Source organism: Echiichthys vipera (genome assembly GCF_963691815.1).
Source record: "Echiichthys vipera genome assembly, chromosome: 17".
In the NCBI taxonomy this organism is placed as follows: domain Eukaryota; kingdom Metazoa; phylum Chordata; class Actinopteri; order Perciformes; family Trachinidae; genus Echiichthys; species Echiichthys vipera.
In genome coordinates this window covers 17613489-17629866 of record NC_139842.1, presented here as the reverse complement: position 1 = coordinate 17629866, position 16378 = coordinate 17613489, and the positions used below count along the sequence as shown (strand labels likewise).

At 41.7% G+C, this 16378-nt stretch overlaps 1 protein-coding gene across 1 annotated transcript; it reads right to left on the bottom strand.

Moving 5' to 3' along the window:
* Positions 1–898: 898 nt before the first annotated feature.
* On the bottom strand, positions 899–15011 carry LOC310960344 (C1q-related factor-like; the record flags this gene model as incomplete). Its single annotated transcript, XM_083932023.1, has 2 exons — positions 14285–15011; positions 899–1078 (listed from the first exon to the last, which is right to left on the bottom strand). The coding sequence occupies exons 1-2, from the start codon at positions 14891–14893 to the stop codon at positions 899–901; spliced, it is 789 nt and encodes a 262-aa protein (XP_083788149.1). The 5' UTR covers positions 14894–15011.
* Positions 15012–16378: the final 1367 nt, after the last annotated feature.

Genomic DNA, 16378 nt, shown 5'->3' with positions numbered 1-16378 from the left:
CTACATAAAACTACAACAGGAGACGACTTCAACTCTACTTTGAATCCAAACTGCAGCAGGACATTGGCTGCAAAACAGTGTGAGGTGGTTCGTGGAAAGGATATTATCTATATGAGATGTTTCCTTTTCAGATACATTGGAAGGTACTGTGCAGAATGTATTGTTATTCTCCACATGAACAATATATAGTTACCTTGCTGTACCCAGCGAAAAAGAAAAACACCCACTGTCATGAAATACTGACAGTCTTATAGATTTCTTTCCAACTGTTAGTTGTCTGAGCTGCATCACAAATAACATCTCACAAATCAGTTCTCGCAGTCAAACAGGATATCTTCACAAGGGACAAATATATTCTCTTTTTTAAATTTCATTTGTGTAGAATATTATGCATGTCTACAAAATAAAAACACACTCAAAGGAAAATTGCACGGAACAACACTACGGGTTTCAGTCAGTCGAGTCCACTGACGTATAGTCGGCTGTTGCCACTGTGGAGACAAGAGATGAGATCATCCTCCTTTGCAGGCTTTTCATTTTTGTAGTTGATATTTCTGTGCAATGGAGCAGGGCTGGAGAGGAGAGACACTGATAGCGAGGAGCTTCTGACACGTCGGCATCGTGGCGAGGAGCGTAGTAAAACCAGCCCACCTCCACCCCAAATCACACTCCTCCCGCCCGGCCCCTCTCAGTGTGTCCTCAGGAGCTTTGCATCCAGACTCGGCTACAGAGCCTGGATGACTTGGCTGATGGATATAAAGCAGAGGTGTCCGTGATGATGGAAAGAATTAGGAAAAACTAGAAAGCATTCCAGCTTTTAACACACACACACACACAAACGCCCTACACCCCAACTCTTTCTTTCAATCTCTTCCTGTCTGACTGTGTCTGTCTGTTCTCAGTCTGCGTAGAGGATGAAGCCAGAGAAGGTGCTGTACTTATTGTTGTTTCCTCCATGGGCTTTGCCTCCGTCCAGTTTGATGTAGACCTCATCCCCTGCGTCCAGATGGAGGATGACGCTGTTGGAGGCGTAGTCATAGTTCTGGTCAGCATCTTGGGCGATGGCGCTGGCACGAACCTGGAAGAACAGGGACAGACGGACATGTAGGAGAATGGGTAGGACTGTAAGCTCCAGTACATTTTAGAATATTGGCTTAATTCATTAAGGAAAATTCTCTAAACAAGTTGTCATTCTCTCATACTACTTACAAGGCTGGACAGATATTATGTTCACTGCTGGCTCCATTATTGTGAATCAGTACTTTGAGCACTCACATATGTATCTCCACCAAGGCTGCAACTCCTCTACATTTGCTATTTTAATTATAACAATAATAATAAGAAGAAGAACACGTTCCGAATTTCATATCAATATCAATATAGAGAAAATAGTGAACATATTAAAAAAATGTCCCATTTCACAATGATAAAAAATCCTTTAGAGAATTCCCAGAGCCATGTCTGGATTCAGATCTCCACCAACGACTTATTTGTATTAATCAATGAATCCGGTTTTAAGATATCTTTTAACAAACTAGCAAAAAAAAATAATGTGAGTTTAATTGTTAAAACAAAACAAACAAAAAAGATGCTCTGGCAGAAGTAACGGAGGGGCAAACGTCACTAATCTGAAAGAGACTGACATTTTTGTAGCAAAATGTACCCACATTTCTTTTTATGAAAACATAATTCAATAAAAAAAATATAAAATTCTAAATGTCATAAAGGTAAATGATTTACAGGACACTACAGTGGCATGAATAGTTCTTCATTTTGATATAACCTACAGGACCAACCAGAGGGTCAGTCAAACTCAGGCCTTTCTGTCAAACAGATTTATGGCCTTAATCAAGCCAGCAGTCTTCTACAGAAGACCTAACATTCAACCCTGGAACAAAAGGTTCACAGAAAGAAAAAGTCTCAGAAAAAACAAGTCTGGCTCCGTGGGCATCTCATTGTGCTGGAAATTCCTGAGAAATAAAATAAAAGAAACACCGAATCGCCCTCTGAATATAAGCAGAAATATTTCATATAATGAAAAGAGTCTTAATAGAATTATGTTTGCATGTGTGTGTCTGTATGTGTATGTGTGTATCCTGCCAGTTTGGTGTGGTTTCTAAATAACCTGTCCTTGCTAATTAAGACCTCCACCACAAACATGCGCGCTCTCTCTGGGGAGGACATTGTAGCTGCAGTGCCAAATGGGCATTGGAACAATAGCTGTGTGTGTGTGTGTGCGCGCGCGCGCGTGCGACAGAGAGACATGTTATCAACCGGACTTCTACAAAATGCTTTTTGTCAAGTTGCAATTTTTAAGACGTATAGCTGTTTGTAGCCTTCTCTTTGACGAATACCATACTTATTAATTAAATCGAAGGAGGGTGAGTAGAAAGTTAGGAGAAACCAGCAGGTACATATATAATGAAGGTCACAAATACAGTGTGTGCCATTTTTTGCTGAGGCCTAATTAAATATGATCCTCCATAGAACAGTCCTAAATGTAAGCCCTCTGCGGTAAAGTGAAAACCCTGTTAGTATTTGGACTGAAATGAAGAATACTGCAAATGATCATTAACATTCTTTTTTTATTCCATGCAGTCTTCTTTCTTGTTAAAACCTGGGGCCACAGTATATCGCAGACACCACTGACTTATCATTTTGGTATAGAAGGAAAAAAAGGCTCCAGTTTGTTTGTATTTCTTTAAACCAATCACAATCATCTTGGGCAGAGCTAGGCAGATGATGCCCTTGCAAAATACTGTATATAGCGAAAGGAGATCCCAGCACTCTACATCCGATAAGCCAGACTACCTGCAATGCAGCTCAACTACAACTACAGCGGTTTGGTGACCTTACTTACTTCCCTCAACTGACATCACTTGAGACAATCAGATTTTGTGCAGCTCCCTCTGGAGCCTAAAAAAAAGGCAAAACCTGTAAATTTGTTCAGACAACCAAGGAGGTATCATGGCCAGTGTTCTTAATTAACTTGATCTCAGTCCTACTTAGCATGTGCATCAGTTGCTGAAGACCAGACAGAAGGCAAAAAAGGCTCCGAAAACAAGCAAGAACTGAATCTGGCTGCAGAACAGCTCTGACAGAGCATGTGTTTTCATATTGTCTGTCTGAATATACCTGCATTCACCCTCTGTCTGAAATGCTCCGTTTTGGCGCCTGTCTCTTTAAGCCCTCCTCCTGAAAAAGCCTTGTCTGCTCTGATTGGCCCTGCAATAAACTGGCATCCTGTCCAGGGTGTCACACCCAATGTCAGCTGGGATTGGCTCCAACACCCCCCGCGGCCCCAATAGGGACAAGCGGTTGAAGATGGATGAATGGATATTCTGATTGGTCAGCATCTGCGTTCTTCGCGACTGCACCATCTCTGCAGCTGGGGAATGACTGTAACAGCACTGTAGCAGCACTATCAACCTATGTAGTACAGTTCTGACATCACAACAGTACAGAAGTCCTGACGGCTCATTTTAAAGACACAGTTTCTGAGTACGGGCTGTGTGCATTTCTCTGTGGATTGAGCGTTTTGATACTTTAACAGTATTTATATTATACACCTTTACCTGCTTTATAATAAATAAAAAAAAAGACATGGAAATCTCACATTTCACAATATGAGACCTTTGATGTGTATCTCCCAGGTAACGTTGGTGACCTAAAATTGACTATAAAAAGGGTAATCATTTCTAAACTGTCCACCCAATATAGATGCTAAATTAAACTTGGTACCTTGACCTCATAGGGATTGTTTCAGAGCAAAACAACCAAAAATGTGCCACTCTCCAAATGCTTACAGTCTGCGCAGTATCTCAGTGTTAAACTATTAAACATTACTTACAAAGAGAACCATGAGTCAAAACTTAAATGGAACAGAATCGGACCAAAATGTCATTACTTTCTCTGAGATGAAAATACAAGGCACTGTACATCCTTTAAAGTATCCATTGGTGAAATACGCCAATTAGTCACTTAGTCTGGTCAGTAAGGTTGAATCAAAATCAATAGTTTACGTGCATTTGAAGTATTTTCTTGTGGCTCATTATCGGGTCTCATTCTGGACCGTGGCTCTGTGTTTATCCACACAGCTTGAAATCATGGCTTTGTGAGCCGGTGTCGACAAGATGGCCCAACAGGCGACAAAGAGGACTGCCCGATAATTAGTAAGCCGATTTAAAGAGTACACACAATCGGCATACTGACAAATGTTAGAGGCCACTTACAGACAGAAAGTATCACTGTTGCCAAGTTTAACAGGGAGCCTGGAACAGGTACTTCTAAAGTGATAAATTGTATACCTATGTTATATATATTTATTTATTTCGCCCAATTAATGAAATATGTATTTAAAAGCCCAGGGATCGTTTCCATTTTGTTGTTTTAGTATTTTTGTGTTTTTACTCTAAATGTTGAATGTAGCTGTGAAGGCCTAACCCCCATCTCACCCTTGATAGATTTTTACCAACCTGCTGTTGTAAACACAGGTGTATGAGGTAACGCTGTATAACAAGGGTAGAAATCATACACTTAAGTTATGCTCAACGGTAACATGATACTTCAATGCAGGATGTAGCATGGATTCCTTTTGACCATAAAGAAATAATCAAGTCACTATAACTTTGTGATTAATTCACAGAACATCAGTTATAGAATGTTAATTCCCAGTTCATCCATGAAGATGCATTAAAACCACTCAGCTGGTGATAAATTAGAGGAGATATATCAGATGTGTGCAAGCTGCACTGCTTTCAACAAACCCAAACATCTTCTTCCACCCACTATGTTGTGAAAAAATTCTATTCTCATAGAAATTTGACGCTTCTGTTTTTTTTTTTTTATCATAGGCTGAGCAGATGTGTGATCCTGAAATAAACTTTTATGTAGGAGGAATCCAGATAGTTTCTTTGAAGTTACTGTGAATTCACATTCCTTGACTGGTGAGATATATGTTAAGTGTGAACTAATCAGATAAAGTCATAGTGACTTATTTGTTAATGTGAAGGGATTCACGATACATCCTGCATCATTTCATGCATGAAAGTATGGGTATGAGTCATGCAATAGTTCAGGCTGTCCTCATACACTGGTCATACATAAAGTAATGCGCTCTTATTCGTATAAAACCCATGTACAGTATTTGTTACTGTAGATATGACATCTGGCGCATAAAAGGAAATCAGGGTCAGGGTGGTGGATGGGTCCCAAAACCCAAGACTTTCACCTGGTGTTTGTGTCCCGGTAAGCCAAACCACGACCTTCTTTTCTTAATCATAACCAAGTTGTTTTGGTGCCTTAACATAAAAGTGACCTGATGTTGACTAAACTTAACTGTCGCACGTCAGCTACTGGTTGACGATTCACAGTGTTAAATAAAATCTGTTTCACAGGTTTCATGAGACATGTTGAGCATAAGCATTACTTAAATTCCTCCTCTGCTCATCTGTTTTTCTTCTTGTTCCTACAACTGGATGTTTGAGCTTCACTGTACAGAATGCGTATGTGCAGAGTTCGACATGAGAAAATGTTTTCACATTTATCTACTGAAAGTTTCTCTGTGCTCATTGAAAATCAGATTTTAAAGGGCTGACCTACGACCATGATTTGTTACATCGCAACTTTCTTTTTTTGATATTTATAGATGGGCACAATTTGCATATTCATAGATTCTGTTTTTTTTTAATAAGGTAGATGCCTTTATTTGTGGACAAAAACATGTCAGACACGCATTATTGATCCAAGAAGACTATTTGTATAAGTCTTAATACATGTCTTGAGGGAATTTTTAAGTATATTAGTGTTTTATAATCCATTATATTGGATTTGTTCCCTTATTATAAGGTGTCACCGTGTGCATAGATGTGAAAGTCTTATTAAAAAAGCAAACTTTTTTAAGATCTGGATATTAAATAGTTTGAAAGCATGTAAGAGTCTTAAGTGTTTTTCTCCTGAGCAATAACAAACAGATAGTTACACTAGAGGCTAGAGTCTTTGCAGCACCACTAACACTCAAGCATTTGAGTGGAAAGGTGCCATTTCTGTGACACGCGACCAAACCAGGCTTCATGCTTCACTATGTGGGTAACACTGTATTACTGTACAGAACATCTCTTCACAACACTTCAACTTTGATAGGATAACATAATATTTATGACCATTATTAATTGGTTTTCTATGATTCAACATTAAATACACAGACTGCAGCATATTTCTAATATAACATTTTTAATTACTTACATAAAGCTGTGCTATTATATCATTACTAATCTGTTAGTCATAGGCCAATATGACAATGAAGTCCTCTTACGATATATCAGACATTCTCTGAATGATTTTCAAAGCAAGAACTGTTCTTTGCATGGCCTTCAGCTCACCGCATTGAGCTGTGAAGTAGAGAGCAGCAAGGTTGACACTTTGCCATCTCAACAGATTTATTTTCAGTGATTTAGAATAAAAACTCAGTGTTATAATGAAAGGTGAAATGGGCAAGAAGGGGCATATACAAAACTTCAATAGTGAGCCAGATTAATTTAAAAGAGAATCAAGCTCGGCAACATTTCAATCTAAATGACCTTCCTCCAGCTGCATAGAGAGGGACTACTATATCTTCCAGATCACATACTTTATATTCAAAGAGGCGAGGAAGTTTTATCCAACTTTTTTACAACATACCATGGACAGTGACAGTCACGTTGGTATGAAATGTGCAGGTGCTGTAACTGCTAATTAAATTCTGAGGAGAGTTTTAAGATGCAGGAGTAATATATGGAATATTGTACTTTTTTTTATTGTTTATCCTCCTGATTAAATCTCGCACAGCTCATATCGATGTGCAAACAAAGCCTCCTGTTCTGATTCTGAGATGCCAGCGTCCGGAGCATATTAATATGATTTGATGCGCCCCCAGCGTGCAAAGTCAACACCATCCTATTAGAGGGTTACCACATTGGGTTGGTGAGGGAGCGGGTGATGACGGCTCAGGAGGATTTGTCAGTGGGGATTTTTAATGAAACTTTATCAAAATATTTACTTTCCGGGTGTTCACACAGAACCTGGAGACCTCTGGCAATGTCACAGATGTGTAATACCTTTAAATTATTCTCTTCATTTGCTATTTAAGGAGTTAAATTTAAGCTGTCTTTATGTGCATGATTTATGTTTTTATGGCGGGGAGAAGGGGGACAATATAAATATAGCATTTTCCTTTAACAGAGAAAGAATGAGCAAAGCCCTGGTGGAAGCAAACTTCCCTGAAATCCTTCTAGGTCTTCCACAATGATATTTTTGTTTTGTTTCTTTGCTCTAATGATTTTTATCCCCTTCTGAGACTAACTGCCGCAGTCTAGGCCTCCTTCGTTTGCTTTCAATGATAAGCACGCATGAATAAAGTCTCACTATTCTTGAAATAATGATCAGGGAGCTCCTATTGGAGCTATTTTTCTTTTTTTTTCTCTTTGGTCTCCAATGCACACAAGGAGCTTGTTAGGAATCTGAGGTTCAAATGCAGGAAATGGCAGATGTACAGTATAGCGAGGGATGAGCAGGACAAACAGACAAATGTGCAGTGCGTGACCTTGACGCAGAATATGTAGAGGAACTTTGACAAGACAAACAAAGCATGAGGCTGTAAGCGCCGACTCCAGCGATGGTAAATGAAGTGTCAGGCGATGTTGCCTTCCTTGCGGCTCCTCGTGCGTGTTTGCATCCGTCATATCTTCAATGTGATGGCTTTGATTGAATAATATTCAAGTGGAGAAATTCTATGCTGCACTTGGGTTTAAAAGATAATATGTGCAGTGTGGATTCTCCTAACTTGAGCACTGTATAACTGAACATATATGAAATGGGTGTTTATGTGAGGAATCTGAGATTAATTTTTACATTAGCTTCATCCCGCAGCTGTAGTGTGCTTCTGATCTAAACCCTTATTAGAACGCTGTTTACGAAAACCACGACTATTTGAAGTTATATCTGTTGTCGCTGGTGCAGGAGGAGGCAGTATCATCCCAGTGGGACATCTTACAAAAGGCTTTGTCACTGTGACAAGGACATGTCTCACAGCTTCTCTGTCAGGGATTTGTTGACTTGATATTGAGCCTCCATTTTGGATCAACGAGTCTATTGGTCCTCTTTAAATCAAAGTGTACTGCCTTCTAATTGTGTTTGAACATTCCAGCCGTGAACTGCATGCTTAATTGCAGCTTAGATACCTTGCCCCCATGCTATTGAGCCTGATCTCTAACATTTTACATTACAAACACAGTGGAGAAAGGACAATCAACATGCATTTTTGTGCACACGCATACAGACAAGATGCAGTGTTACTGAAATAATGAGAACAGGAAATTACGATTGGTTGCAAAAGAATTGTCGTGTCAGAAAGTGTCGGCTCTCATGTGTTACAGGTTTATTTGTCAGAGGAACCTAAGTGAAAACATGATAAGAGGAATGAAATGGTAACAGGAGATTTGCCATCTGTCAGACGAGAGTAGGAAAAAGCTCCCTGAATTAATTTCACCAGCTGTTCTCTTTGTACCTGCTCAGCCTCCTTTGAAACCGAATGACTTTGCTACACAAACCTCCTGCAGTTTATGAAATTGCTAACAATAATGCTAAAGGTGAGTCTGGTGTAAGGCATTTAGTTTATCACATGCACCGCTGATATGTGATCCAAATACAGTAGAAGCCTTCGAGAGGCCACAACAACAGTATCACATTTGTAGCAGTGGTGACAAAGAGGATGAAATCAAGACAGCTTCTCTTGAAAGAACCAGGGAAAGAGGCTTGTCAGAGAGAAACAGTGGTGGGGAAAGGAGGCATCAACTTTGACCTGCAATCCAGCCACTCTTTTCTCTCTTGTGTCTGACTCATCACGCTCAGTTAATTACTGAGATACCCAGCACTGTCTGTCTCGCACCCACAACACCAAAACCACAATCACTGCTCCCAGTAGAGACTTTTACTGCAAAATTTTCAACCTTTGTTCACACTAAGCCTGTTTTTCCAGTGTGCTTCCTAGTAACCCTGAGGCACCGAGATGTTCCCTTTTTTCTTAAATGAAAAGAAAAAGAGGCAAAGAGAGTTTCTGTAAGTGTTGGATGAGAGGCAGACTGTCAGCTTTGCTATGACATGCATTTTTTATACAGCAGTCGATCCCATCCTCTCACTGGGTGATTGTTGATGTTTTACGAAAGACGGCGAAGGTGTTAAACATATTGATTTATGTAGCAGACTGTGAGTCATTTGAAGCCATTGACTTGCTGCTTTCCCGTGAAAAGGGAGAGGATAATTGTTGGTATCACTGAAGACTGAATTCAGGGTCCGGCTAAATGTCAGGGGCGTGGGGAGAGACGGAGAGAGGGATGTTTGCATAAGAGGGCCAGGGGCACTTGTCTATCTCCCATATGGCCCTCATTATAATAAAGAAGTCTTGTGAGTCAACACCATAGCATCCTTGAGTCAGCCAGCCACAGGAGACAATCCATAGCCTATTTTAGACCGTATGTTTTTTCTCTCACAAATACATGAGACATTATAGCAGTATTTCATGAGCTACTTAATCTGAAATGCCAGCGCAGTAGGAGTGTGCACTGCTGGACTCTAATGGCTCTCTACTTGAGGAGCTTAGTGTAAAATGTTTTAAAGTATTGGAATTATTACAGACAAGTGGTGTGGGCAGTTTCCAGGCAAGTTTTGAAACTTCACCAATAAATGATAGATTTTCTTCCCCATGCTTGCAGATGACAGCCTGATGTCATCTTGACATTTCCAATCTGTGTGGTATTTCCTAACAACATGGGCCAATCTTCATTTGATAGCCCTCGCACCTAATTAGACCAGCTCTAATGTTCCACTCGGCCAAGTGTCAAATCCAGTGTCCAATTACACAGCAGATCAAGGCCAAAGGTCCGCCTCCACTACCTCTCTGGCTGATTATAGAAGATATGCCACGGTATACATCACACAGAAAGAAATGGGTCTGTCAGAAGAAGGAAAGACATGCACGCACATGCATGCACACACACACACACATAAGTGGATCAATACCGAGGGCAAAGAGGCTGAGGGACTGAGGGTGGCTCTCTCAAACCCTTTCTGTCTATTTCAGACAGGGTCTCTCTGTTACACCAGGCAGACACACAGAGGCCTCTCAGTGCTGAAGTCTGACCATGATGAAGAATAGCAGGTCTGAACATTACCAGAATTTTAAAATCAATCAAGTCTAAGTATTGCTGTATGTGTGCGTAGATACCTTGTGTGTTCAGTGCTTGAATTAAAATGTTATCTTTAGTTTTTGAACTGAAAATGGCTTAAAGTACTTATTAAAAAAAAATCAATAAAGACCACAGCCCTGTGTCAAGCTGTTGAATGGAATCTCTTTTTTTGTTGTTCGAAGCTTTCTTTAGAGCAGAGAATCTAATCAAACAGAGCAGACCTTCATCCAGATGGCTCAGCTCGTATGTTTAATGTCAGGATTAACACCACATGCGGGTTTCACCTGGATTCACAGCAACAGGATACACTGAAGCCCCCCACAGCCCCCAACCCCCAGGACGGTACACTAACTTATTCTGTTATAGTGCAATGCATCACTTGAGAGCAATGAAAAATATTGATGCTGTTGCGTGTTAACAAATCGATTCTGTGATACCGCAATCGGGATCCAGCTTCTTCTTTTTTTTAAATAATTTTTCCTTTTAAAATGAAAACTTTCTGCTCCTTTAGAAAAGTGAGCTCTGTAGTCCTGACATAGAGGAGAGATGGAGGGCAGTGCACAGTTGGGGTGGGTCGGGAGGGGAAGGGGGGGCAAGCGAGTGTGAGCATGTGTGTGTATGGGAAGAGGAGACTGCAGCGGTAATTGCTAAGGAAGAGACATGTGCACGAAGGACGTTGAAGCTTATTAAAGGAGGAGACAGAGTGATTATTCACTATGGTCCTCTTGAGAGACTGACGCTGAAGTCATTGCTTTTAATTAACTCTGAAACGGTTTTGCGAATTAATAACAATATTAAGAAGGGAATGAAGAGGAGACGCGCAAACACATCCTGGATCTGGTTCAAGCTTTTTAATTACAATTAAATCGACTTGATGGCACACTAGCACAATAACTATGTCCTTTCTATCCTCTTTTCTTTCTCCCCCCTTCTACTGGATCCATTGGATGTGTCTTCATTGTTGCTACTGTATCCCTTAGGATGTGTCCAAGACAGGTTATAGCAAAGCATAGATTTACTGGGGGAGGGTTTAGGATTGGTTGAAATATTTGGCAGGCGAGAAAAAGAACAGTGCGACAAAGAAGCCAAAAGAGTGCAAGGAGAGGAACTTGGAAAGCAGATGAAGTGTGCTGTGCTGAAAATAGATTTCTTATTTGTTTTGTTTACCAGGAAGCTCACTTTTTGGTCTAGCTTGAAAAGTGTCAAAAGTTGTGGGGACAGCGTTGGGCTTCTTGTGTTGAGCTCTGGAAGAAGAAGACGAAGACGAAGACAAAGAAGAAGAAGAAGAAGAAGAAGAAGAAGAAGAAGAAGAAGAAGAAGAAGAAGAAGAAGAAGAAGAAGAAGAAGAAGAAGAAGAAGAAGAAGAAGAAGAAGAAGAAGAAGAAGAAGAAGAAGAAGAAGAAGAAGAAGAAGAAGAAGAAGAAGAAGAAGAAGAAGAAGAAGAAGAAGAAGAAGAAGAAGAAGAAGAAGAAGAAGAAGAAGAAGAAGAAGAAGAAGAAGAAGAAGAAGAGAAATAAAGGATGCTGATGTTAGAGACAGCTTGTAAGGACCCCTGGAGTGGGAGGAGCAAATGCTGGAGTGAAACGGCACTGCTGGGCCTGGAAAGCTGCTGTTTCACCAAAGCCAAAAGATGATAAAATACTAGTATTGTCTGCAATTCCCTTGCCTCCTCTGTCCCAACTCACAGTGTAGCTTTTTGCAGCTTTAATGAGCTGAGTAAAGCACCAGTGTGAATGTAGGAGCTCCAGTTTGACTCTCAGCACTTCATCAATGATGTAGCATAAGTTGGCCCAACATTTATAACCATTCACAGTCATTTACACAGACTGGGGCTCTGGGGTCTTCTCTATCAGCCAAACACACAACCTAATAAACACAACAGGAAGAGGACAGCAAGTCTTTGTATAAGCTGACAAAGGGAAACGAAGAAAGAGATGCAATTTCCACTTTATAAACATTACGTGGGTCTCTGGAGAGGCACACCGTGCGTCTAACTAAAGTACCTCCACACCCTCCCCTTGGGAGCACAATGAAGCTGGAACAGAAGGTGTTTTATAGGAACATATGTTCTTCTTCCCCTATTATATATCAATGCTTTTACACCCACCCATAAACATTACTGTTGAGTGAGAAATTATATATAGAAGACGATTGCTGTAACTCTTTTTTTTTTTTTTCTGGGTTCGAACTTGGCGAGGGTAAAGGAATTAACCTCTAGCTGCCTGGTGAGACTGTAGGTTCACCCTGTGGAGTTAATGCCAGCTGTTATTTTATTGCCATGCTGCACTAGTACTGCACTGTACTTGTAATTTAACATCCCAAACCTATTTATTCTTATATCTTACTCTGTGGTTATTATCAGACATGCCTTTTTCCATGCAAAAACTTGATGAAATAATTTTACCGCCAGTAGATGTTAAACAGGCCAGAGAGGCTGTGATATTATGTGAAATGACAGTTTTGGGGGATCAGATCTGGTGTATTTTAACTTCTATATATTATTTACCTCGTCTCAATGCAGAGCTCTGTGTTTCTGACTGTAGCACAAACTGATTATGGTCAACCAAATGTCCATGAAATAGACTACAAATGATGCATTTCCTGTGTCCCTGAGGTAAGTGTGATCTCACTTAGCATAAGAAAAATGCCTGTTGCCAGCAGCATATCTCATTACAATTACAGTGTCTTCATGTGAAGCCTATAATTCACTTTAAGATTACAGTGGCAAGAATTAAAGTGCAGCTGGGCATGCAGTTAAAATTGGAGTTGTGTGAAATCCAATGCCACACCTAAACTCCGACTTTCTCGTGATGTTTTTTTCACACTTTTACACAGAATTTTATTATTTATGAAGTATTGAAATTGTGCTTGTTTTTTTTGCACATCACTGACGTTTTTTTTTTTTCGCGATCAAGTGTGAAAAACTAAAAAATGCTCGTGGCTGTTTTTGCCTTAACATTAATACATTTTCCTGTTTCATATTTGTCCTAATACTGACCCAAAAAAAAATATGAAAAAACGATATGAAAGAGACGCAGTTGCAGCCTGAGCGAACAAAGCAAACACCATCCGCAACAACTACGGCGTAACATCCACCTTTTTACATGCAAAACGTATTTCGAAGGCGGTTTGAAGATGATGATCCGACGCTGACTGATCGGAAGGCTGCAAAGTACACTGGCACACATTAACCAACCTGTGAAGACCCTCCGGGGCGCAAAATAAAATTAGAGACCCATTAAAATGATGCATCAAAGAAGCCCTGAATAGATCATGTAGACGTCCTAATGCATTTAACACGACTGCAAAGACAGATGGGTGCAGCGGCTGGCAGACACTCTCGTAGACTTGCACAGACTGCTCTGGTCCAAGTATTGTGGAATTTATAATATTTCCCCCTCCCCTCTTTACACTTTCAGCGCAGACAAGCCAGCAAAGCCCGTCTAAAAGTTGTATGAGCGTGGCTGGCGTTTATTATGATAATAAACCTAACAATAATATAAATATCATAACTAAAACATAACATAATAGTGATGAAATAAAATGCAAGGCGAAGACATCAACCATTTTCAACTCCAGCAGATTCTTTTTCCTGGTCACTCCACCTCTAAAATACTGTAACACTCCGACACAAACTCATACAATTCCTCTAGATATGAATCCTAATGCTTAAAATTAAAATAGTATACAATTGCGCACTCCCTGTTCAGCCCGAAACTGTGACCGCCCTTTGGATCACGGGACGCCAATGTCAGGACACATCATGCAATGAAGGGACGCGGGTTGCAATCAGTTAACACATCTTTATCTCCAGGCGCGCTGGGTACCACAGCTGTGCGCTTTGGGCTTTGGAGGCGCACGACAGATGCGCACGCTTGCCCTACAATGTCACATTTTATTCACCGGCTTTTTTTTCCTTTTTTTAAAAAAAATCCGTTTCCTGCTTTGATTTTTATAAGAGAGCCCCACAGAGGAGGAAGAGGAGGAGAGTTAGCATCAGGGGAGTCAGGTACCATGCTTACACTGACGAAAAGGAAACTCAGAAAAAGTTTCAAAGCACTAACCTGGCCATTCTTGCAGAGGTCTGCCCACATGCTGGTGCCATCCCCTCCTCTCATCAGCACATGGTAGATGAAGAAGTATGTGCCTGGTATGCTGCAGATGAACTTGCCCGAAATGCCATCATAGTTGTTGCCTAGGTTGGTGACCACATCATCAAACTTGAGGATCTCGTAGCCTTCGTGGGGGTTCTTAAGCCCTGCATAGAAGGCCACCCGAGGCACCGTGCTGTAGGTGGCCGTGCTGATAGCTCCGTTCCCCCCCAGACCTAAAATTCCAGTCCTTCCCTGATCCCCTCTGTCACCAGGAGGTCCTGCAGGTCCTGGTGGCCCCGGTTCTCCCGGCGGTCCGGGCGGTCCGGGCTTGCCAGGCCTGCCAGGCTTCCCCTGTGGGCCCTGCAGTAAGGTGGATGGTGGAAGCACGTTGCTGTGGTCGCTTAACGCCTCTGCCTCAGCCTGGAGACCGGTGGAAGTGGTGCTGCTGGCCGGAGTTCCTTTGTTCAGGTAGGGGTCGCACACCATACGACAGGTGCCCAGCATCTCATAGTGGCTGGCATCTGTACCGACAGAGCTGACGAGCACGGGGATGAGGACCACCAGCACCAGGACCAGCATAACCCCTACAGCAGCCGCCACCAGGGTCTTCCTCCCGATGCTGAGTCGGGGAAGGGGCTGCGCTGCCAGCGTGGGTCTCCCGGGGGCGGAAATGGTGACTGCTTGGTGTGGGGAGCCTGTCACCGACGAAAGGGATCCAGAGATCCCGAGAAGAGTTGCAAGAGGACTGGCGAGTGTGTGAGGGTGAGACAGAGACCCACATACACGTGATACTCCACACTGCTCTGCCGAGTCACACTAAAGTAGGCAACCAGTCACTCACACACACAAAAGACCTAAGTAAACCCAAGCATACACAGGGAGACATTCAGCCCGTACTTACAAACACATCTGACTTGTGAGAAGAAGCAAGAAGGATGCAGATCCCAGAGGAATGGAGTGAGAGACAGAGGGAGCGAGACAGAGAGAGAGAAATAGAGAGAGAGAAAATGATGAGTGGGTGAGTGTGAGAGATACAGAGCATCCACTGGATCTGTGTGTGTGTGTGTGTGTGTGTGTGTGTGTAAGTGTGTATGTGTATGTGTGGTGAGTTTGTGGTGCCGGATACTCAGGCATGGCTTTTTATACGGCAGTAGCAGCCGAGCCACCCCCTCCCTCCCTTTTGCTCCCCCATCGAGTGAGAGGTTGGTGTGGTTACGTCCCCCTCTCTCTCTCTTTCTCTCTCTCTCTCTCTCCTCGGCTCACTCAGAGGAAGGACTCTCATCACATTGCATTTCTTTCTACCACTCTCCTGAACCACCGAGGAACCAGCACAAACCCCCTGACCATCTTTCTCCCCTCTTCTTTCATCCCTCTCTTTTCTTCTCCCCTTGCTCTCTCTCCTTCTCCCCACTTTTGATGCTGTTTTCTCACTCCCTTGCTTTTTCCTCTCTCTCATCAGCACCCAGACTCTAAAAATAAAGATGAAGCTGTGGATAGACAGTCTTTTTTTTGTTTTTTATTTTTTCCTGGAGGTGGATTCTAGAGATTTATGCATATACTGTATGTGCACAGACAACACTTAAATCTGCTGTGCGAGGAAATGTTATAGCAGCTTCTCAAAAAAAAGGTGCTAATTACAGAAGTTAATGCCAAGAAAGAATCCATAAGCCAAGAGCTTGAACTGTACAAATTATAAATCCAACGTCACTTGACGAACTGTTTGAAAACTTTAATTTTTAATGACCTTTGCAGCACGTCACATCAGGCCACTTTTTAAGGGTAAAAGCAGCTGATCTATCCTTCCGCTAAGGGCCATTGACACTGACGCTCTTCTGCTATTATTTTATTCTCCTCTTTGCCTTTCCCCTGTGTCGATAACCCTGTTTCTCCATGTGAATGCGCTGACACCGTTTCTTATTGTTGTCTTTTTTTAGGTATTGATTTCACGGTTTTTATCAAATCAAGGGTCCTGTTTGGGAGGGAAAAAATCTATCGGCAGCAGTGATGTCATCTGTTTGACATTTTCATCTCTCGGAGTGATGAATGGCAAAGTAAAAAAGCAAA